Consider the following 23371-nt stretch of genomic DNA (forward strand, 5'->3'; position numbering starts at 1 on the left):
GTATGTAGAAATCAGATATGCTACATAAAGTTCTTAAACTTCACTAATTCAATTAGATTTTTTTTAATTATAAAATTGAGTAACAACCAGAAGTGTTAATTATTTGTCTACAGCAATATGTCTCACAAATAGAACTGGAGTAGAGCCTAAAACTTCAGTCGGCTTGTGACCAGGTACAATTTTAGTCCTGACCTGAAGAAATTGTTATTTGGGTTTGTATTTGCAGTAGAATAGGATATTTCAATATAAAAAAAGAACCACTAGAGAGTTGTTTGCTTGATGGATGTGAAGCTGGTTTCTTGTTTCTTACTTGCTCAAGTTAGTGGCCCTTAACAGACTTTACAACCATCTGTAAGCCTTGAGCAGTTGCGCACATCTCATTGTATTGATTGTTTTACTCATTCCGTATGTTCTTTGCACATTGTACTGAAGTTGGAGTTAAAGGGGAGAGGAGCATGTTTGGGTGAGGGAAAATAAACAATAATGCTTTAGACCACACAGGATTAATTGTTTATTCCCCAGAAAGAGCAGAGTACGAGAGGAACTACTGGGAAGATTAGAATTGAACTTAAATAGCTTAAATGATCCTTTATAATTGGTGTCTGATGTGTTATGAAGTATCAGCATGAGGAAATATGAACCTCAACCTTAACATGATTTTTGAATAGTTAACTCATTAAAGGGAGAGGGTAAAATAATTCTGTTGCAAAGCAGGAGGCATCTTCTCTGTCCATGCCACCAAATGGAACATAAGTCAGCTGTTGGACCATTCTGCCCATCTCATGTTGTAGAAACTTTGAGTATCATTTAATATTTCACTAGCCAGTTCACCAGAAAAAAAATCACACCTGTCACTAACAGTCTGAGCTCTTATTCCCCAGGTTTAATCAACTCATTTTACCACCGTTTCTTTTGCCCTGCCTGTTTGAGGTCTCCTTTTTGGCACAGACGTCATGCGATACCCGAGGTGGGAGCTGGAGACTCGAGAGCTGTTTTCCTAGACGGAATGTTTGAGGTTACAGGACATGGCCCAGTTTCACATAAGCTTTCAAATTTCCCTGGGACATGCTGGATCCTGGAACTGTCAAATAGTGTATTATTTTTGGAGTGAGAGAGAGAACGTGTGTGTGAGTGTGTGAATGACCTTTACATTTTTAACCTATCCCAAAAGTCTGACTTCCTGCCCTTTTTCCCATGAGTCCATCAACTTGAGCAATTAAAGCGAACACATTTTAAGGAAGAAATTCAGTATGGGAGAGAACAACTGGAAAGGGGAATGGTGTATTAAGGAGAAAACAAGGAAAATGGCTCAATGCTATAAACTGCTTACTTCATGAGGGACTGAGAAAAATGTGGACAAGTTGGGATCCTTTCATTTTGCCATGTTCCCTTCTCCACCTCGGTAATATTAGTTTTGGTTTTTTATTTTCTGCAAAAGAAGCTGAAAGGTTTTTTCCTACTCTTCATCACAGCAATAGGAGTGATGAATGTTAGCGGATGCCATCTCTTCATTTCCAAATCTGTTGTTAATTCTAAGACTTCTATAAGCTAACAGAATGGCCATCTCTAAACACCCAATAAAAATGCTTATGTCTCTATCAAATTTCTGCTCCTTAATATTGGTGATGTAAGAGTATTCATTCCACAGGTACCATGTGCGCCCTGATTGTGCTGTGTCTTCAAGTGCTACATTGCAAAATCACACACAGACTCCAAAGTCCTGGGGACAGATACAGTCTGAGTGGTAACAACAGAACTGTAGACATTACGGCAAATTCATGTGTGTGTTGTTTTTTTCCTTCCCACTACACAAGGACAGCTGCCTTCCCTACCTAGAAAGCTGCAAATCGTTTCTGTGCTTAAAGGGAGAAAAGTAAGAACAAACCCACACAAACCTGACACCCCTCCTTCCCGCAGGTCACTCACAAGGTTGTAAAAGAAATGCCACGTTGCTTAGGTGAGCAGTAGAATTCAATCATTTTTCCTATGGACTTTTATCTTCCTTCCTTATATCTCCTTAGCCAAAAATAATAATTCCCCCCTACCATGAGTTCTGTCCAGTATCCCTCTAGTTATTGTATGCGCAGGATGCAGCTCTGTTTCTTTGGGAAGCTGGCAGTCCAAACAAAATGGGTCACACCTGAGCTCTTGCTGTAGTTTCTTGCAGTGTGGGCCATTCTCATGGCCCCTCACCAACCTTCAGCTCCTTGCCAGTTTTCACAAGAGCTGTGAAAACCTTTTGGCCTCTACGCTTTGTGAAAGCTTGTTGAAAACGGCAGTGATTTTAGAGGTTTTGGGAGGACTTCTGGACAATGCCTCTTCTGGTTAGAATCAGGTCTTTTTCCATCTCTTCCTTCTGAAGTCATCTAATAATTAATACTAAAAAAAATAGTGAATGGTAGGCAATATTATACAGGGATGTGTGTGTATTATAACTATGTAGGGTGTTTTCTTATGGGAATGGATGTATGCTTTCCCTTCACTTTGCAAGTATGTATTGATATAACAGATTGAGACGTTTGGGGCAATGAAGTGTACGTGAGCCTTATGATTTAACAGGAAACTATTTCAAGCCTGGGAACGTGGTCTGAAAAGTGACATTGTGCTTAATTTGGCTCCCATGACAGAGCTCCCAACAAGGTGAAATATTCTGCTCAAAAAGCTGATTAACCCGGCTCATTAAGAACACTGGCAGGACTCCTTGAGAGTTCATTCCTTTCCTTTAGGAAGATAGTTGTGTCTCAAATAGCACCCAGCGCTAGGAATGACTGCTAATTGTTTGTTTCCCCATCACCGAGTCATTGATTGTGTCATCTTGACCTGTGTCTTTGGGAAGAAGAGGTGATTTGTAACGAGCTTTAAAGCTCTGCAAACCCTTTCATATTGAAAGTGTTGTTATATGGAGCAACTTTCTTTGTAAGAAAGATGCTGGAGTTTGGAATTGAAGTATAAAAACTGAATCCATGATGCTAACAATCTTGGGGAAGTCATCTTACACTTCTGGCTCATTAATTATTGAGATGTGAATGCTAAATACTGTTAGCAATATCTATTACTGCATAGGGAGAGCAAAAAAGTAACAGCACTGCTCTCGAAGAAAGAAAATCTGTAGACTATAGTGCAGGTTTAGTCTACTTTTGGACACCTGTGGGAGGTCCATAACACACTGTTGTTTTCTTGGCTTGTAAACAGCTGTTATCATTTAAGTGCTACTTGGGACTACTTAGTAGTCACTATTGAAAATGCAGAGCACATGTGTCAAGCTTTACTGTCTAATGCCTTTGGCCCTGGATGCCTCCTGGGTTGTCAGTATGTCCAGGTGACTTAAACCAGAGAAATTTGCTCCAGCCCTCAGCCTCTCCAATGCTCATCTACCTTTTTTGTGTTGGTTTGCAGGAGAGCTGTTCATCACTCTTAATAATCTTGAATATTCTTAATTTCTTAGAGGTAAGGTTTTTTTAGGAAGCATCCTACACAACATACATATACTTTTACAGGAAAATGAATTATACAAACCCAGAAACTGGTGATTAAGTGTAAGGAGAACAAACGACCCCAATCTTGACCTTCTTTTTCGTGTGAATTTGCAATGTCCATGTGACTCTGAATTAAAGCCTCAGCACTGTTCTTCCAGCAGCACAAGGGCGGGGGCATCCTTGCCTGCAGAATTAAGGTGTGCTGTGGTAGCAGGCTAAGCTAATGAGCCCTAATTAGTGTGGGCAAGATGAGAGCAAAGTGCCAGTGTCCCAAGAGCAGCTACAATAACCCCAGGGGCTCTCTGCAGCTGGTGCTCTTGGCTCCCTCCTCCTTCAATTAGCCCTGGCCATGAGGAGCCCCAGCACACACCTGTGGGGCACCAGCTGTTACATGTGTGGCTATCAAAGTAAACGGCTTTAATTGCCTTTTAGATGAGGTGGCCTTGTAGATGAGGCTGGGCAGAGGCAGTGTGTGGGTAGAAGAGGAAACCTGCTGAGAGGTGAGTCTGTGCTGCTTGTCAGGGGTTGGTGTGGCTGCTGCCAGGAGCTGTGAATTCAGCCAGTCTTTCGCTTTTCTGTGTTACTCTTTAGAGTATATGTTGTTAATCCTAGAATGGTTTGTGTTGAAGGGGCCTTTGCATCTCATCCAGTGCCCCCCCTGCCATGAGCAGGGACATCTTCACCAGCTCAGGGTGCTCAGAGCCCCGTCCAGCCTGGCCTGGGATGTCTCCAGGGATGGTTCATCCACCACCTCTCTGGCCAACCTGGGCCAGGCTCTCACCACCCTCAGGGCAACAATTTCTTCCTCATGTCCAGCCTGAATCTCCCTACTTTAGTTTAAACCATCACCCCTTGTCCTGTCACAAAAGACTCTGCTCGAAAGTCTGTCCCCATCTTTCTTATCGGCCCCTTTTAAGCACTGAAAGGTGCAATAAGGTCTCCCTGGAGCTTCTCTTCTCCAGCTGAACGCCCCAACTCTCTCAGCGTGTCCTCCCAGCAGAGCTGCTCCAGCCTCGGATCATTTCTGTGCCTTCTCCCGCAGGTCCGTGTCTGTGCTGAGGACACAGAGCTGGGCTCCTAATGCAGATTTTAGCGGCTTTCACTCACACCTGTGGAGGTGGGAGCTCGCACTGTGTCAGAGCCGCTCCGCACACGGGCTGCCCGCGTTTCTCTCCCACTCCGCGTTCCTCCCGCCTGGAGCCGGGGCAGGGCCGGGTTTCCCGGCGCTGAGGCGGCGGAACGGCAGGGCCGGGTTTCCCGGCGCTGAGGCGGCGGAACGGCGGCGCCGGGGCCCGCGTTGCCGCAGGGGCGCTGTGGGGCCGGACCGGCGGGTGCAGCCGCCGCCATGGCCGCCGAGCCCCGCGTCCTCAACGTGAACGTGGGTGTCCTGGGCCACATCGACAGCGGGAAGACGGCGCTGGCGCGGGCGCTCAGCACCACCGGCTCCACCGCCGCCTTCGACCGGGCGCCGCAGAGCCGGGCGCGGGGAATCACCCTGGACTTGGGCTTCTCCTGCCTGCGCACCGCGCTGCCGCCGCAGCTGGGCCCGGGGCCCGGGGAGCTGCAGCTGACGCTGGTGGACTGCCCGGGGCACGCCTCCCTCATCCGCACCATCATCGGCGGTAAGGGGGGCGGCCCCCCGGCGGCGGGGAGGCTTTTGCCGGGGGGCTGCCGGGTTTCTCGGGGCCGCCCCGCTGCTTCGGAGCGCCCCACGGCCCGGTGTGCGGTGCGAGGGGAGCGGGGGCTGCGGGGCGAGGCCGGGCCCGGGGTGGCGGGTTTTCCACCGGCGACACTTGTTGGGAACTGCCGCTCAAATAAAATACCGGTGCTCGTAAAAATAGCGCTTTGTAAATGTGGCTTCTGCAGGTGCTCTTCGGGCAGTCAGACCTGCTGTTTCCTCACACTTAAAATTAGGGGGTTTTTTTGTGTGTGTGATATTTAAGGGCAACATTATTTTCTGCTTTCTCGCTTCTAAAGCTGTCAGAGTTTGATGTTCTCCGTGTCTGAGGCCGTGGTGTGTTTGTTCATGCTTGTGCTGTGTTCTTGGAGTTACTGGGAATTGCTAACGTGATAATCTCGTGTTTAGAAGTAATTTTGTGGATTTTGGTAACTTTCCATTTTAGTCTTTGGAGGTGATATTGGGAATTTAATCTAGTTTGCATTAGAGCTCATTTTAAATTAGTTCGCCTTGTCCTATGAGAAATAACACCCTGCCTGTTCAATCTGTTGCAAGAAGTGTTAGGAGGTGGTTGGTGCTTGATGAGGAATGAGATGGAGCTGCAGCTGTGTAAAGTGGTTACAGGTTGAGAAACTGCAGCTACAGGGACCTCAGAAAATGAAGTTTCTGTGCCTTTCCTGTGCTGGCATCTCTTCAGTGTCAGCTCAGCGCTGGGTTTGTAATGCAGTAGATGTTCCTTCTCAGCCAGGCTGAGGTTCAGACCGAGTTACTTCTCATGATGTGTGAGTTAATCCCCTTTTGAACAGGTGTTTTGTTTGCAGATGGTGTTAGCAGTAACTGTATTTGTATTTCTTTTTGGCAGGATTTGCTGTCTTGCTTTCACCTGCAGCGCAGTGCTCCATACCGTTAATGTATAGGCTGTAGCTGCGAGGGAGGAGTTGCTGTGTGCTGAGTTCCAGAAACGTGTGGTCTTGTAGTCTTTTCTACTTTACAATCAGCTGTCATTCTTAAATAACCGTAAGCACCTCATTGCTAAAGACCAAAGTTTACTTTGGCAAATGGTAATTTTTCTTGGATATACTGAAGAGCAACTTGTAGTTAGAGATTCTGTTCTGCCAGAAACAACTAATCTGAGTGGGATAAAGTTTCTCATGAAGAGGACGTGGAGAAAACCTGGAAAACCAGCTTTTATAATCTCTTTAACACTTATCTGGGGTGATTGTTTAATACATAGATTTCTTGTTGCTTCCTGTTGGTTTTATGAAGAATTCCAAAGCGTTTAGTCTCAGCTGTCCACATTCAGGTTTCCTTACTGAGAGGCCATGCTGAAGAGGTGGAGAATGGACTCGACTCAGTGGCGTGATGGAGTTTTCTTCCCATCAGAAATGGTTATTTACAGATAGCAATTCAGACACACAAGCACGTCAAACTATCTTAGTCCCAGTTATACCAGATTATGTATTTTAGTGAAAACGTGTGTTCATTGTGACTTACTGCAATTCTGTGTATTAAGAAAGGGCTGTAGAGGAAATGCAGTGTTGTATTAATACTTAGTTTGAAAAGTTAGAAATTTCAGTTTTATATTTCATAGCATACACGTATCTTGATAGTAGATGCTTTTTTTATCAATCAGGTTTAAAAGGTGAAACCTTAATGATCAAATTGATCTGTGCCTCTGGGGTTGTTGAAGTGTTCACGGTTTTTGCATGGTTTGGTGAAACTCAGACTGAGGTGTAGCATATATAGTGTAACAGGATACGTCCTTTAGTGTTTAGGTGCTGGTATTTCAGTGTTGATGACTTTCCCAGCTCTTCAGAAATGGAAAGCCAGGCCTCCCAGATAGTGATACTTTAAAAATTCAGATTGTTTTCATCTGCTTCCTAATAATGAGTGTTGAGGGTTCAGTATTCCAAGCATTTTCTTTGCAATCAGGGATGCTACAACTTTTTTTTGATGGAAGCTGTGATTTCCCTGTTACTACAGATTTTACGTATGTAAGGTTTTAAAATAAAACGTGAGCGTGAAGCGCTTTATCTTGTGTTTGTTCTGCACCTCAGATTTCTCACGCCTCTTTACAATACCCCTCTTCTGAAATGAAGCCCTGCGGTAGCTGTAGCTGTGAGTTAACCCACAGTAAAACTGGAGATGGGAGGGTTGTAGGAAAGGGAGCGAGTGGGACATGAGGAATCGGAGGGTGGGATGACAACAGGGGGCTCTGAAGCGGCGTTTTTGGATGTGTTGGTCCTGTGTGTGGAGCTTTTTTTAAATCAATGGTGACCCAGGCTGTCTCCTGGTCCAGCTCTATCCTCTGTGTCATCTTCTCTGTGTTCTCACAGTGCTCTAAAGTTTAATTTCTTTGCTGTATAAAGCTGATAAATCTGCTTACAGATTAAGTTATACTGTCTCCCATTCTTTAACATATTTCTGTGTCTAGCTAATTCTTGGACTGGATTTTTTTGTGGCTGAATCTAGTATTACGTTTTTGTCATGCGATGCTGGGTAGTGCTTGACCTTGTAAATACTTCTCAGTCATTCACAAAATGCTTATTTAGGGCCGATACCTTAGGATCGAATGGATGCAGAATACTTGAGGAGTAACCAAATGGATGGAAGATGGAAGTCGTATTTCATCCTGTGTGGCTACATTTTTCTTGCAAAGCGTGTCCTTGAAAACAAAACATATCAAGTGTTAAATCAAAAGCGTTGGCTTTGTGTGGTGGTTTTTATTATTTTATTTTTAACCTGCATGTTGGGAATTGAAAAATGTTGCAGACAGTTCCACACAAGGTGCTTGCTTAAAGTTTTGCTGGAAGGTGTGATAGTCAGGGTTGGAATGGAATAAATGATAGGCACTTAGTACATCGTGACTTTCCCTTGTATTAAACCATGCTGGTTTATTCGCCAGCAGACCTTTGTATGTCTTGTGTGGCAGGAAGGTATTTAGTCATTGTGGATAGCTGTGTGGCTTGGCCTACATAATGTATTTCTTTTTGTATTATTCTTTTGGACAGCAAGAACAAAACTCTATTTTACAATAATTTCAGGACTTCTGTCCATAAGCAGGATCCTATCTGTCCTGCGTTAAGCAGTGCAACAAATACTATATTTTAGCTGCTCGTAGCTGACTTGCTAAACAGCGAAAACAAACCTGAATAACTGAATTTTAAGCGTCAGTTCTTTAACTTGTCACAAGCAGTAAAAAGCACCCACATCAGCCTTAACTCGCTTAATGCGCTGAAGGAATGACCGCAAAACGTGATACTGCTGCTTTTATCATCACTGTTTGCTCCTATTGCTATAAAGATTGAGAGCGATATTTTGTTGAATTTCACACCACGATGGGGTAATTTCTCTTATAGTCCTGTAGGGTGTTTTATTTTAAGCTTCTGTTCTTTTGTTAAATTTCGTCGCTCTGATCTTCCACGAGGCCGATGTTAATGTCAAAGTAAAATAAGTCGCCTTGCTGTTTGTTTGTGGCAGACCTGTGCGTTTTCCAATGCACCGGGCAGCGGCGGATGCCTGCGGAGAGGTGGCACGAGTTAATCTGCCAGGAGAAATTCAATCCCCATATTTCATTTTAAGACCACTTTGCGTAGCAAAGTAGTTTAACCAGTAGCAGATTTTTTTTGCCTCGCTGATGGCCAATTTCATGCCCTACAAAGGGTCAGCGCGCTAATGCAGGAGAACATGATTTACCTCATCCTGGCTTCCCCCCGCCCGCCGTGCAGCGATATACCACAGGGTTTATTTTAGGTGAGCTCTTGTCAGACGCCCTTTATCTGTTGGATTTTTGAGATGGGTCCTCAAAAGAACTTCTCAAAAAGAAAGTTGTCTTTTTTTTATTATCTTTTTTTCTTCCCCCTTATGAAGTTCAAAGGACAGAGTCGCCTTGTAGGGTTTTAATTGGAAAGCTGCTGCTTGACCTTGGTTGTCTAAACCTGGGGCAGGGGGGGAAATTCTGATAAACTTGTAGTTTTGTAATCCTTGTGCCTGTCTGAACCTTCGACCTTTGTACTTTATAACTAGAGCTTCATTGTCATCGTTTGTCCCCGCAGTTTCTTTCAAAGCAAAGGGCCTTGCCGGTGTCTGGTTCCACTTTGCCGCTGTGTTCTCTTAAGGAAGGGTATTAATTCATACCTGATATGTTGGAGGGGCCAAGACTTTTGAACTTGCACAAGGGCTTGGGGAGGGGGAAATGAGCGTAGCAAAAGCTTGTCTTGCTGATGCAAATGAGTACAATGAAAACAGTCTTGGGAGATCAAGTGGAATGTGGTCTTTGTGTCAGCATTCAAATTCGATCAGCGCGGGTTTATTTGTAAGATTAACGTAACACAAAAGAGACGTGTATTTTTGTCACAGTTTGGTTGTTTTGCTGAATTTGTCGTGAGCTTTTTAAGAGGATTTGTAAACTCAGGGCTAGATATACTCTTCCCTCAGTGTCAACTTTTGCTTGTTGACACATTGTGAAGATGTGACAGTTCTTGTGTTTTTCCATTCCAGGTGAGTGACCAAGTAGTTCTATAGTTGTAGAAGTGTGTATGTCTGGGTGACATAAGTTGAAAGCACATGTTGAAGGGAACCCTGTTCTCTGGAGGAAAGAGCTTTGTGTTGTGACCATTCTGGTCAGAGAAATCACTGGAAGGTCTGGAGGACTTTGGCTGCCAGCTTGAAGTGAGAATAACATAATAACAAGCCTTATGCTGGTGAGGAAGAAAGTTATTAAAATACAACTCCTGTATAATGTAATTAATGTTCATGAGCCTTTATGTGGTGGCTGATGTTATGGAAGTTCTCATAGAATGGTTTGGGTTGAAGGGACCTTCCCAGCTCCCCCAGTGCCCCCCCTGCCATGAGCAGGGACATCTTCACCAGCTCAGGTTGCTCAGAGCCCCGTCCAGCCTGGCCTGGGATGTCTCCAGGGATGGTTCATCCACCACCTCTCAAGAGAGTTCAACCAGCACTAATGTTTTCTAAACCCTGTTAGACTCGTTGAGTTCATGGTGCTTTTACATTGCTGATGTTGCTTTATCTAAGAATTGTAAAGAAATAAACTTTATTTCTGTAAATGAAAACACTTCGACCTGAAATTCAAACAGTGTCTTTTTAATTTACTTTAATGTGACTGGTGCCTGATGCTTCTCTGACAAATTAAAGGAGTATTTTAATGGACATTTTAAAATAACGCACTCCTTTAGTTACGGAGCTCTGCATAAAGAAAAGGCAGCTGGTGTAAAATTATCGCAGCTCGAAATTGGGCGTCCCAGCCCCGCAGTGCAGCAGAGGGCAGTGTTTGATCGCTGTGGGACCTGGGGCTGGGGACACGGGGGGACAGGTCGGGGATGGAGTGACCTTCCAGGAGCAGAAACGGCATTAAGTAGAGGGCTCGGAACACAACTGCAGCTTAGTTTTCCCGTTCCTAAAGAAAATATCCTCAGTGTCTTAAGGAAGGGTGGTCTTATTTCATCTGTAATTTGTATAGTGATTTTTATACGTTAAGCCATAAAAATGTATGTGGTATTGTCTTATGCATCACATGAAATACACATAACACGTGCAACGGAACAACCGAAGTTGCCTGGGAGTGCTGTGACTCCATCTGTGTAGACAAGGCTATAGTTTTTATTTCATTTTTTTATTTTATATTTATGAAAAGCTGATCTAGTTTAACCTGCAAAGCAAGTGGAGATGTGGGAACCATGAAATTTAGTATATGGAGTTATTTCTTTCACCATTTCTCCAGGTCACTTATTAACTGAGCAGAAGCAAGGCAGTTCTACTGAAGCTGGTTTGAATCACATCTGTGTTATACAGAGTTTGTTGGATGGGATTAAGAGTAGCATGCAACTCGGTTTTGTGTGTGTACCGGGGCACTTTAAACAGGGGTCTTCATGTGGAATTTTATCTGTCATGACTTTAGTGGTTCTATCTTTCTGTTTACTGTGCATTACATCTAATTTCCTTGTGTATTAATGTTTTTTGAGTGAAGTGACAGCAAGATTAGATTTTTATTCTATGCCTTCCTCTCCTCTTTTGACACGGAACTGCTTTCCCTATTAAAGTTACACAGGTTCAATAATCTCCGGAACTATTTATCAACTCTTCAGTGATATTAGAGAGTGAAGCAGGAAGATTCTTCCTTTCCTTTAGTGGGGTGAAACGTTTAAAAGGAGTAAAAGAGCCATCAGCTTCTGATCTCAAAAGTTATAGCGAATAGTCACATTCTCTTCTTGTTAGGATCTTGTCAGAAATGTGCTGTTTCCTGTTAAAAACATAAAACCGTGTATATCTTGTTGTGAAGATGCGATTTATAATTGAATTCTCATTCTTAAATGTAGCTTGCAAACAGGAGTGGCTTTATTGAAGCTTGTTTGAATGTTAAATTGTCTCTTGCTAGTACAGGAGAGCTTTTTCTGCAAAGCTTTTGGGTGGTTGTGTGTGTACTTGTTCGTATATCATAAAACGGTGCTAATTCACGCTTGGTTATTTGACACACAAACTTGACAACTTCTCTGGAAAACATAACTGAGCGCTGTAATGGTGTGAAGCCTGTTTGATCCTTCTTCCCATTGATTTTAAACCCGAATTTCTTTGTTCCATCATACTGTGCGTGAGTATTGATCAAATAACCACATGCCCTTTCATTTTGCATTTGCTTCGTGTTTCTCGTTGCTTGAAATGATTTTGTAAGCTGCTTGGGAGAGTGGTCAAGCTTTATTAATCCATTTTTAGGTATATTTTAATATCAGCTGATGTAGTGAAGTCGTAAATACCTGCATAAAATCTAGAACAACAAACTATATGTTTATAGTTGAAGTAACCATTGTCAGAATAAATGTAAACCACATTTTTCAAAGCAGTATTTTTACTGGTGATGGATATGTTTGATTGCTAAATGGTCCAGTTGAGCAATTGAGTGGTCTACTAATCAGGTACCTGGCTTAATAAGGTTCTACTGTATCTGTTCTACAGCTCGATTTAGAAGTTGTCTTCAATTTGTAGATGCTAGATATAAGTTGAATGATATGCTGCTTATGTACAGAACCCACTTTTAATAGCTAGTTTGGCTTGATGGAGACATGAACTTGCCTTAATGCTTCTTTTTTGGGGGGGTACTAGAAGTAGTAATACATACTCTTGGATGACTGTTGTCAAGTACTGTTTATCAAAACCCTTGGAAAAACAAAAATGCAGATGGAAAATCCAGGTTGTAACTGTAAAGCAGACGCATGACAGTTCTTTTAGTGAAGCAGGCAAAGCAAACCCCTATGTTGTCATCATTAATGTTTATTAAGTAGAATAACAAGTTGTTTCTCAGTGCGGTTGTTTTCCGCCTGGGACCCCTAATGTTGGCTTAGGCTGAAGAGTGAGGACGGATGTTCTGTGGGTTAATTTCCAGCTGGATTCCTGATTAATTTGTGTCCTGTGGTCACAGCTCGTAACGGAGCAGAACTGAGCGAGAGCTTCAGCAAAGAAAGACTCGAGCAGCCCGTCCGAGAGCTGCGATCGCAGAGATCCTGTGCGTTCTGTGAGAAAGCATTCTCTGTGCTATCTGGAAAATCCAGATTAAACAGCCGTTCTGAAGTGCTTCCTTTAAACTGTTTGCTTCCAAAAAGCGTTGCAGGCTAAGTGAATACCAATAATTCTTATTTCCCATCTCCTTATCAGTTATTCTACCAAAATGTTCTTGCACGGTGTATTCAAGTGGACGTGAAACGGTTACTGTTGGCTTCCAATTTGAATTATGATCTCTGTTTCAGACTTAAGCTGATTAATTGTGCATTAGATTGTAATTATCAGCATTGCCAGCACTAGGGGTGGCTGTGACCAGACAAACAAATATATGTATGTGTTGAATGTTACAACAAGAAGGAGTTGGTGAATAGTGAAAGAAAAGGAAATGGAATAGAGGGCAAAATTGGATTCAGGAGCATCGTGGGGGTAAAGGATGACAAAGGGGTAAAAATCAGTTTGAATTTTGAGATTGATAGGAGAAGTTACCCTGTTCCAGAGAACAGATGATTTGTTTGGGCTTATGGTTTTGTTTAAGAACTTATTTTCTTTCACTTCACGCCATATAAGGATTTTGAACGTTGTTTTGTCCGCTGCAGATCTGCTGTTTCTGCAGCGCCAGCAAAGTGCATTTAATCCGACTCACTGTGGCACTTTCTTGCCTTCTGTGTCAAAGTTTTCCTTTGTTTCGTGTCTTATTTGGGATGTATCATATGTTTGGCACATCAGAGCAGCTGGGGCTCTCAGATCTCAGGGGCTCTTTATAATTGTGGAATTTCTGCCTTAATTTTTTCAGCAAAGTTTCATTTTTTTCCCCATAGATGTATTGTAGAGCAAGTGAGCATATTTTAGACATAATTCCTGTATAAGTAAAATTTGAAATGGTTTTTGAGAACCTGTTGGGTAAGGAAAAGCTGTAGAGATGTTAGAGAATCATTGCTAGAACTATCCCATTAATAAAACCAAGATAGGGACAGGGGAATGTATTTTTGTCATAGGTGTTTCTCTGCGCTGAAATCTACTTTTCCCCCATTAAAGACTTCCCTGGCAGCATTATTGCTTTGGAGAAGCGACTTTCCAAAGCATTCGAAAACTGCATTTTGGAGAAAGAAACAAAATTATTGGTGTTTTCTTTTTAGGCTCAAGAAGAGGGGGAGGGAAAATGGTTTCCTTGTATTTGGCTGTGCTGTTGGGTGGAAGACAAAGCTCAGTCTCTCTTGCTGACTAATGTCATCATCGAGGCATTTTTTGCTCTTTCTCCCACAGAGCAATTTTGTCTCCATCGAGACCCCCCCAGCCATTGGCAAGACCGGGGCCTGAGATTAAATCTCATGCTTGGGTGAAATTCTAATGACTGTAATTGTTTCCTCTTTTAAAGTCTGTGGCCCCTCCATCAAAGAGAGGGGCGGAAATTACGCGTTTGTGTTGTAAAAAGGGAGGTCGCGATTACCTGAACCTGTGGTTGGCTTTGGGAAGATGCCGTGTCGTGTTCTGGCAGTGGTTTATCTGCACTGATGGCCTAGTGTGTGAAATGATTTAAAGTGTGCCTTAGAAAAAAAAAATATATATATATATATATATATATATGTATGTTAAATTAATTGTCCAGCAATTAATTGTCCCAGCAAGGACTGGGACATGCCAGGGTCACTGTCCCCACTCCGTTTCTGAAATACCCTTTAAAGATGTCAGAGCTAACCAAGAAGCATTTAGTCTGAAAGGAAAATGCTTCTAAGTCATGCTTATTTTTGTATCTAGGATGCATGTATAGACTAAAACTCTAAACCATTGTCATTCTTAAGAGCTCTCAGCATCTCGGAGTCTTCCTGGATCTCAGTGAGATGACGTGTGGTCAGTTTGGAGTATTGAAAAGTGCAGCAAACAAATAATCCCAAATGTCACCAGTGCCGGTCACTGAAGGGACACGTGGAAACTGTGGCCTCTGTCTGGCAATATTATACCTTCAAATAATGTCATAGTGTCTTATTTTAAGAATTCCTTAAAGCCTGAAAAGCAAGTTTTTACACCAAAATTATAAATGTAAATAATAACAATATCTGAAGTAATTTTTGATAGCGCTTATCCTTGCGTGTGATGCTGACAGCATTGCTGAACAGAGGACACAAGTCGGGCATCCCTAAGAAGGTTGTTTAAGGGCAATACTTTAGTTGTTTCAATTTGCTCGCAGTGTGATGTATTTTCACCATGTGGTAGGGACCACCATGTGTATTTTTCTCCCTGAGCTCCTCCTCCTGTTATTTCAAGTGCTGGGATGATTGTGGGACTGTTTACCCGTGTGTCCGGCATTGGGATCTCTCTGGGGGTTGTGATATTCAGGAATAGCAGCTTTTTCTGTCCAAAATTGCTATTTAACTGGAGTCTATGTGTGGGGAGAAGATTCACTCGTCTGGTGCTGTATAGTGCAGCTGGGGACAATATCGAAAAAGTCTATTAGCTTAAACTGAACTGTAACAAACTTTGCATGGTGAAAATACTCTTTTGGTTGAGGGAAGGAAAGTGTTTTGAACTGAAGCTAAATTATTATTAAAAGAAAAAGGAAAACAAATCCAGTGGCTGAAAATGCAGTTTTTACAGCAAGTCGGTCTCCAGATGTGTGTTGATGATTGAGCCGTATTCACCAACAAACCGTGTGTGGGTGTTGTTTCATTTTGTGTCCCTAAATGTGTTTTCTTGTCTGTTTTGAAGCTTTGTTTACTGTACGAAATAGTTGATTATTGTAGTAATAGCCAGCACTGCTTTGGTGGGGTTTAATGTTTTCTTTGTTGTAATTTAAAGCCAAACAAATTAAATGCGAAGATAAATTGAACTTTTTAAATGCGAGCCCCTCTGTCCATTTCTTTACTGAGCCTGCAGCGAGAAGGTTATTTTGGTTGCCGTACTTGTTTCTTTTCCCTTTTTAAAGATCTTTATTTTTGTCCCATTAAGAAAAGGGTAGACTGGGAAAACCATGAAGCTTATGGGATTTTCTTGTATGTATTTTTCATATAATTGAGTCAATCCCAGGTAAAACCAGAATTGACTAATGTGAAATTTAAATTAGTCTACAATATTATTTCAGAGTTTATATGTACTGTTTTAAACCTTTTTGCAGTAACTTATGGGCTCATCATGTAAGATCAGTTGGAACAAAATAGTTAAAAGAATGTTTGAAGTTAAGCTGTCTAATATTTATTTTAGCATCATATGATATTTCGGCAGCATTTTTGCTTTGTATTGGACCGCTAACAACTTCATAGCGTCTCAAATTAAACCATATTTATTCTTATTGTTGGACACTGAAAAATTTTGAGATGCCAGGATGGAATGATGCAAATGCCCCCATTTGGGGATGTTGTTCCATTTGGAAGCTGTTGTGCTGTGAAAATTGGTGCTTTTGCCCCACTTTAAGCTCCCCTTTGTGAATGAGCAATGTGTTTGTGTTAAGAGGATACTAAAGGGGGGTCTGGTGTCCCCTTAACAAAATGAAGTTAGAAGCCCAGTAGAGCACAGAGGCACTAAAAGCAGCCAAAACAGCCTATCAAGCTAGTTTTCCAAAATCAAATATATTCTGGAAAATATGGTTTGGTAAGTGATAACGATCGCTGTGAAATATTTCAAATGCCCGAGTTGTAATCTCTGTTAGCTCTGGGCAACACAAAACTGGAGCTTTAACCACTGTGTTGGTTCTTGGTGATTTCAGCGTTTCGTTAAGCAGTGATTAGTACTCTTCAATTAAGCGTTCGTTTATCTTGGTGATGCATTTACAGTTAGAGATAGCGTTGGTTTGCTGAGTTTGGCTGATCCTTAGCAATTTCAGCAGATTTCTTTTCCCTTGCTATGTAAGAACGTGCAAGAAAGCAGCACGGAGGGCTTTGTAGTTTCGGTGTTGTTTTTAATGATAATCTTAATTGTTTGGGGGGTGTGTGTGTTTTATAATTATATACTTATTTTTGTAATTTAGGAAGGTGGAAAGTGTGAGTCGTGTGTTTCCCACCCCCGTCCATGAGGAACTTATAGACATTCTGTTCTGAGTTCCCTCCCCGCGTTCAGGCCGAGGGTGGTTGAAGGTTCAGGGCAGTAAGCAGCGGAACAGGCTCATCTCAGAGCCTGCACTTAATGTATTTTTCTCTACATTCACAACCCAGGATTTCCACAAATGAATTAAAAGATCTTTTTGTTTCTTAAGGGGGTGGAGGGAGAAGTAAAAGAGGAGGGACGACGTGGTGGGAAATGGGGCTGAAGAGCCATTTCTTGATACTTGTACGTTGTCCTTTCCTGTAGGATTGAGAGGGAGGAGAAAAGATTTGTCGGCCTGTTAAAAGCTGCGGTTTTTTGTTTTCTTTCGGAACTGGATGAAATTTGGGTGGGCACTGGTGGGCTGAGAGAGGTGGTTTGTGATGGGGAGTGGGGTTGCTGATAACCCGCCTTTGCTTCACTTCTGTTTCGTGGTTTTTGTTTAAAATGACGCGTTCAGTTTGCGTCCAGATTGACCAGCAGAGAAGCTGGAATTGTAGCTTATTAAGGGCACAGAAGTGGGTTCCCTGCCTGCCCAGTGCTGCTGTGGAGACAACAGGTTGTTGCTGCCATTTCTTTGTGCTGAAAACTTCAAAGCTTTCATTTTGCTGGTAAAACTGATGCACTTTGAGATGTTGTGATTTAATTTTCCTTGGGCCAACAGAATCTTTGAGAGAAGCAAATCTTCTCATTGGACACTTAACTCTTATTTTTGTGAGTAACAGAGGGCGTTATGTGTGTTTATAACATGGTGACTACAAATTAACAACATTTTTAAAGAATTTTTTTCCCTTTGTGGTCTTTCAGGTCTCCCTCCACCTCCAATGTGTATCTTGCTTAACAGGGCACTCCTGAGGCAAAAATCATAGAAGTGGGTGCTGGTATTGCTTTATTAAGGGAGAAAAGAATTAAATACCCATTTATGTCAATTTTTTTTTTTTTTTTTTTTTTAAATTTCCATGTAGAGCAGTCATTAGATATTTCACACAGAATCACAGGATGTCAGGGGTTGGCAGGGACCTGGGAAGCTCATCCAGTGCAATCCCCCCATGGAGCAGGAACACCCAGATGAGGTTACACAGGAAGGTGTCCAGGTGGGTTGGAATGTCTGCAGAGAAGGAGACTCCACAACCCCCTGGGCAGCCTGGGCCAGGCTCTGCCACCCTCACTGAGAAGAAGTTTCTTCTCATATTTAAGTGGAACCTCTTGTGTTCCAGTTTGTACCTATTACCCCTTGTTCTGTCAGTGGTTGTCACCGAGAAGAGCCTGGCTCCATCCTCCTGACACTCACCCTTTATATATCTGTAAACAGTAATGAGGTCCCCCCTCAGTGTCCTCTTGTCCAGCTCCAAAGCCCCAGCTCCCTCAGCCTTTCCTCACACGGGAGATGCTCCACTCCCTTCAGCATCTTGGTGGCTGCGCTGGACTCTCTCCAGCAGTTCCCTGTCCTGCTGGAACTGAGGGGCCACAGCTGGACACAAGATTCCAGGTGTGGTCTCCCCAGGGCAGAGCAGAGGGGCAGGAGAACCTCTCTGACCTACTGACCACCCCCTTCTAACCCACCCCAGGTCCCATTGGCTTCCTGGCCACAAGGGCCCAGTGCTGGCTCATGGTCACCCTGCTGTCCCCAGGACCCCCAGGTCCCTTTACCCTATGCTGCTCTCTAATAGGTCATTCCCCAACTTACACTGGAACCTGGGGTTGTTCCTGCCCAGATTTAAGACTCTACACTTGCCCTTGTTCTATTTCATTAAATCTTTCCCCGCCCGACTCTCCAGCCTTTCATTTTCTGTACTTAGGTTACTTACCTTTTTTCCTCTTCATACACTATTTCAATGTTATATTTTTACAAAATGGCAAGATATTATTTTCCTCAAAAGCAGATTAACTGTGACATTTTAAACATAATTATTAAAAAATAATCTATTGTAAGTGCTTTAAAGGAGCTCTTATACCAAAATTTAATTTAAGCCTACAGTAAATTGTCAGTAAGAATATACTTAATAAAGTTCCTTTGTACTTCTCTTCCGTTGTTATTATACGGCTCTTCAACAGCAGTTGTCTCCATTGTTTGATATCAAGACCGACGGAGCTGGATAACAAGTGAAATGTATTTACTTAAGATCATTTAAAATGTAATTCTCATTCTGAGTTTTTCATTTCTTGCTCTGTAATTCTATAATACTTTGTATCATCAGGAAGTTTCATTTAGTATCTGCTGTTCTCTCCAAGCCTGGAAGGTGTGAATGGGAAACGAGACCTGAGAAGGTGTGAAAAGAAACAGCTCAATATAAAAAAACTCATACAAGGCAAAAGCATCTCGGAAAGGGTTTCTGTGAAGGGTTTGTAATTTTTAGATATTCTTGATAAATTGTTGATGCTGTTTTGTATTCTTGCTTGGGAATTTCTTCTCTTGCCGCCAGAGAAGTTGTATCCCAGAGGTCAGATTAGCGAGCGTGGCTGATTGTTTTGGACTCTGGGCACTTTGTTTCCAGAATCCCATCCAAACCAGACCCTGCTGGCTCAGTGCTTGGACTTGCCGCTCTTTGATTATTTTTTACATTTATTTTTAGTTTTTTTATTATTGTCGCTGTGACTAGCGGCCTCTTGAAATGTGCTGCTTCTCTTGGTCCATTTTTAAACAGATAGATGCAGATTTACGGGTACATCACACACTGGAGGAAAGCACTCACTGCTTTGTGCTCTGTCTTATTTTGTTGTTTATCTGGGATTCTTGGTCTGTATTTCCATTGAATAACTCGGCAGCGCCAGCGTTCCCGAGAGCATTTTCCGTCGCCTTTCCTCCCACTTCCCTGGGAATTTGAAGTTCAGATTTGGGAGAGAAGTGGTACTGAAGTACCAAATGAACCAGAGGAGCGTGGGACGCAGCTGGGAGACCTGTCGTACGTTTTCTTCTTGGTTGCAGAAGCAAAGCTCTGGTCCTGATGAAGGTTTTGATCTTGAGTGTTTTGTTTAATCAACAGATGTTGCTGCTCACTAACTTTAGTTTACACAAACTGCCACTACTACTTGTAAAATTCCTGTACCATGGAGTCAACACTTGTATTTTATTTAGTTGAAAATGCTGGAGGACTCTTGAAATACCTCTGATACTCTAAGCATGTTCTGTTTTGTATAATATTGAGCTGTGCTGTGAAATTACCGTGCAGGGTTGTGATGAACAGCTTCACCTTTTGAGATCCTTCAAAATAGCCAATTGTGATTATGAGGGGTTTCAGAGATAAAAGAGCTGTTTTTACGTTGATGGTTTCTGTATGTTCACTTCACAAGATCTTTGCTTTTCTAAGTATAAAACTCGAAGCAATAAAACAACCTGGCCATGTCCAAGATTAAAATGTTTTCCATTATTCTAGGGAGCAACTGGTCTAAATTTAGCCTGTGAACTTTCTGAAGGGGCCTCGTTTTGTGAGTATCTGAAGGGCCACACACGCTCGCGGCTCTGGAGAAGTAACAATTGGGGCCCGACTGGACGTTCTGTGTCCGTCTGGTCTGGTAGGAATGAACTCTATAGGGGAACTCTCAGAATTAAGGTCCAAACCGGTACAAACTTGGACCAAATCTGTATTTTGCTCCTTAGTTGGCTGCAAAACTTCATTCACCTGAGTATTTCTTTTTAAATAATAAAGCAAATCGTTCAATGTGTTGTAAATTTATATTTTTTTTTAACTAGTGCTCTACCAGTGTAATTTTGATTATTTTTTAATGGCACTTATTCTGCTGCCAATTTTTTAAAAAAGTCATCTGTGTATAAATCATGATGCTTTAGCTTTTTCACCTTCCCTCTTATATTAGTATTGTTGAAAACATCTACTCAAGCGTTGCTACTGTGTCTTATCTCGGTGTGCTTACAGATCATTACATTCCAATCCCTCTTAATACAGTATAAATTCTAATATTGACAAGTATTGTGTCTAGTTTTATTTAGTAATTAAACTCTGCCCTGCTTTCCTCCTTTACAGTGAGCATCACCTTTTATATTACAGTGGACTTTACTTATACGGAGAATGTATTAATGTGAAACACAAATACCGTATGACCTGCAATATCTGGAATGCTTTGTAGTGTTGGCAATTTAGACGGTATATCTGGTGTGATGTAGTTTTTGTCCCGAAGTTCTGGGACATTGAGATTTATGTGGCTGTTGACCCCTTGAGGCTACTCTGAATGAGGTGTGGATCGTGAGCAATCCTAGTCAGCCGAAATTTAAATACTCTGTCAAAAGCTCTTTTGTTGGGCGATGGGAAGTAGGAACTAGTACCGTGTGCTTGAGAAGATGCTCTGGCACAACGTGATGGGACTTTGTGGAGGGATGAGCTGTGCACAGTTCCGGTCACTGTCATGATGTGGTGCTGGGTGGTTGGGCAGGACCTGCTGTCTGCTATGGTCAGAGAACAGAATAGTGACTCATTTATCCTCTAAAACAAACAGAACTTCCAGCCTTTGTGAATGTTGAAAACTCTGTTAAAGTGAACTGAGAATAAGCTAATAGATCACTGATGTGAGTTTGGTTTCAAATGATAGGCTTGCAGTTTTTCATAGAAAACCTGCCATTGGTAGTGCAGTGCTAACTTAAAACCTTAGTAGGAGCAACTTAATGGCTATTTTAATTGTTCAATTATACTCATATCTTTCTCTGAAATGTGTAAGTTAGCAAAGCATGTGATATTTGGGATTGCAGCAGGGCAGATTAACTCAGTGCTGGCTGGACTGTGTCTGGAAAAATTTGTATTCCAAAGTATTGCTGTTTACTTTGGCTGTGATTATCTGTGCACAGCGCAGAGAATGAAAGCATCTGTTTTCCCAGAGCTGGCATCCTTCATTTAGTTGTTTGGGACCAATTTGTTTCAGGCGTTTCTTTCTTTCCACGTGCTGTGCTGCTGCAGCTCTGTGGTGCAGGTGATTGAAATAAAACTTGGTGTCAAACTAAAGGGACAGGATGTGTGGGAATGGTTGAAAGCTGCTCTGGGAGAGGTTTAGACTGGACATTAGGAAGGATTTTTTAGGCAGAGTGTGGTCAAACATTGGAACAGGCTTCCTAGAAACGTGATTGATGCTCCATAGCTGTCAGTGTTTGAGAGGCATTTGGACCATGCCGTTCATAGCATGTTTGAACTTTTGGTCAGGCCTGAGTTGGTCAGGCAGTTGGATTAGATGATCCTTGTAGGTCCTTTCCAGCTGAAATATTCTATTCTAAAATGGGGGTTCACCATACTTTAAAGTGCGAGGACTCTGAAGGCTAAATTCAGTATGGTTCTGGTAACTTGCTGTAGTCATTGTCTTCCTTTTCCAGCTTCCCACTAGATATTTGTAGCTCTTTTAGTCATTCTAGAGTGAACTGTGTGACAGAGAAACAAAGCTGTAGCTGAATGTATGAGAGCAATAGTTATATGCAGGGGATTGAAACTGAAACAGGCATGGTTATTACTTTAGCTATAGTGGGTCTCCATTCCTTGTTTTCACCCTCCTTTTGATCCTTAGTCCTAGTGAGACATTTCCCTTCATTGACTGGCGTAGTTTTGAAACTTGATCCATAGTGTTCTGTCAGTACAGGTGATGACCAGGTGCTGCTGAGCTCTACAGCCCTGGTGTCACTCCATGGCCGGGCACCGTATCCATCGGCTGGGCAGGTTGTCGTGGCTCCTGGTCCGCGCTGGGCTTCCCTTCCAGCAGAACTCGTTGACCCTTTGTGTTTTGTGCAGGATCCGCCTCGCGGGCGGGCTCTGGAGCCCTTGTCTGGAATGCGTGTCTAATGCCTTCCACTCGGACCCTCTGGTCCATTCCATAATGTTAGCTTTAATTGGCTGGTTTTAAGCTTTCGTGTACAATTTGGTCGTACACGGTAAATTACCACCCGCTTTGCCTTTTCCTAAGAGCAAGAAACTAGAACTGAGCCTGCGCTTTCCCTCGCTGCCTCTTGCTGCTGCCCTTGAGCTCTTTTAGAGGCAGCGTTGGTGGGTTGTTTCCGACATAGGACAGCCCTTTTTTTTACTAGTGCTTTTTTCTCTAATCTCCCAAAGGATGGACTTTTAAAATACTGTATTTTTGGACTGATTTCTGCATTTGAAAGCTTAGAAATAATTAATATTTCTTTTCGAAGTATCTCCAGTTTAATAACCGTTGCCCACTTTTTAGTGTGGTTGGGTATCCAGTGTGGCCTCCAAATGACTTTATTTTTTAATATTCATATGTTTTAATTTTAATTGACTTGTTTGTGTATACAGGAGCTTCAGGACAGAATCAGTCGTATAAGCAAGGTTTGTCTTTACTATTTAAGAATATCTTTGTACGTGCTTCCGAAGCGCCAGGGTTTATAGCGTGGGCAGGATGATAGTCTCTGCTGCCGTACAGATTCCATCCAGCCTTAAAGACTTGATCAGAGCATGAGCAGAAGCTATTTCTGAGGAAGAGGGGTAGTGTAGTTATGTGGAGGAAAAAAATAGTTGGCAGCACTGCATACAAAACAAATTTTGCAGTTCGAGCTCAAAACAGTGATGAGTTTCTTGTTCGTACTTGGTATGAATAAAGTCAAACAAAGCCTCCCTTCATCCTCCAGACCAGGCTCTGAGCTCATGTTTCAGCTTTTCCTTTCCCCTCCCTTTCTGACATGGCCTTATTTTTTTTCTTTGCTAAACAGACAGTAACATTTTAAATCTCCACAAGATGCCCAGTGGTG

At 42.4% G+C, this 23371-nt stretch overlaps 1 protein-coding gene across 1 annotated transcript in view; it reads left to right on the forward strand.

The window, feature by feature from the left end:
- The first annotated feature begins 4803 nt into the window (after positions 1 to 4803).
- EEFSEC (eukaryotic elongation factor, selenocysteine-tRNA specific) overlaps positions 4804 to 23371 on the forward strand; it is a 101629-nt gene continuing 83061 nt past the window's right edge. Inside the window, exon 1 of the mRNA XM_080350628.1 lies at positions 4804 to 5098. Coding sequence (XP_080206754.1) covers positions 4822 to 5098 — 277 coding nt within the window. The 5' untranslated portion in view covers positions 4804 to 4821. The remainder of the gene's footprint in view (positions 5099 to 23371) is intronic.

This window comes from Nesoenas mayeri (assembly GCF_963082525.1).
Source record: "Nesoenas mayeri genome assembly, chromosome: 10".
In the NCBI taxonomy this organism is placed as follows: Eukaryota; Metazoa; Chordata; class Aves; order Columbiformes; family Columbidae; genus Nesoenas; species Nesoenas mayeri.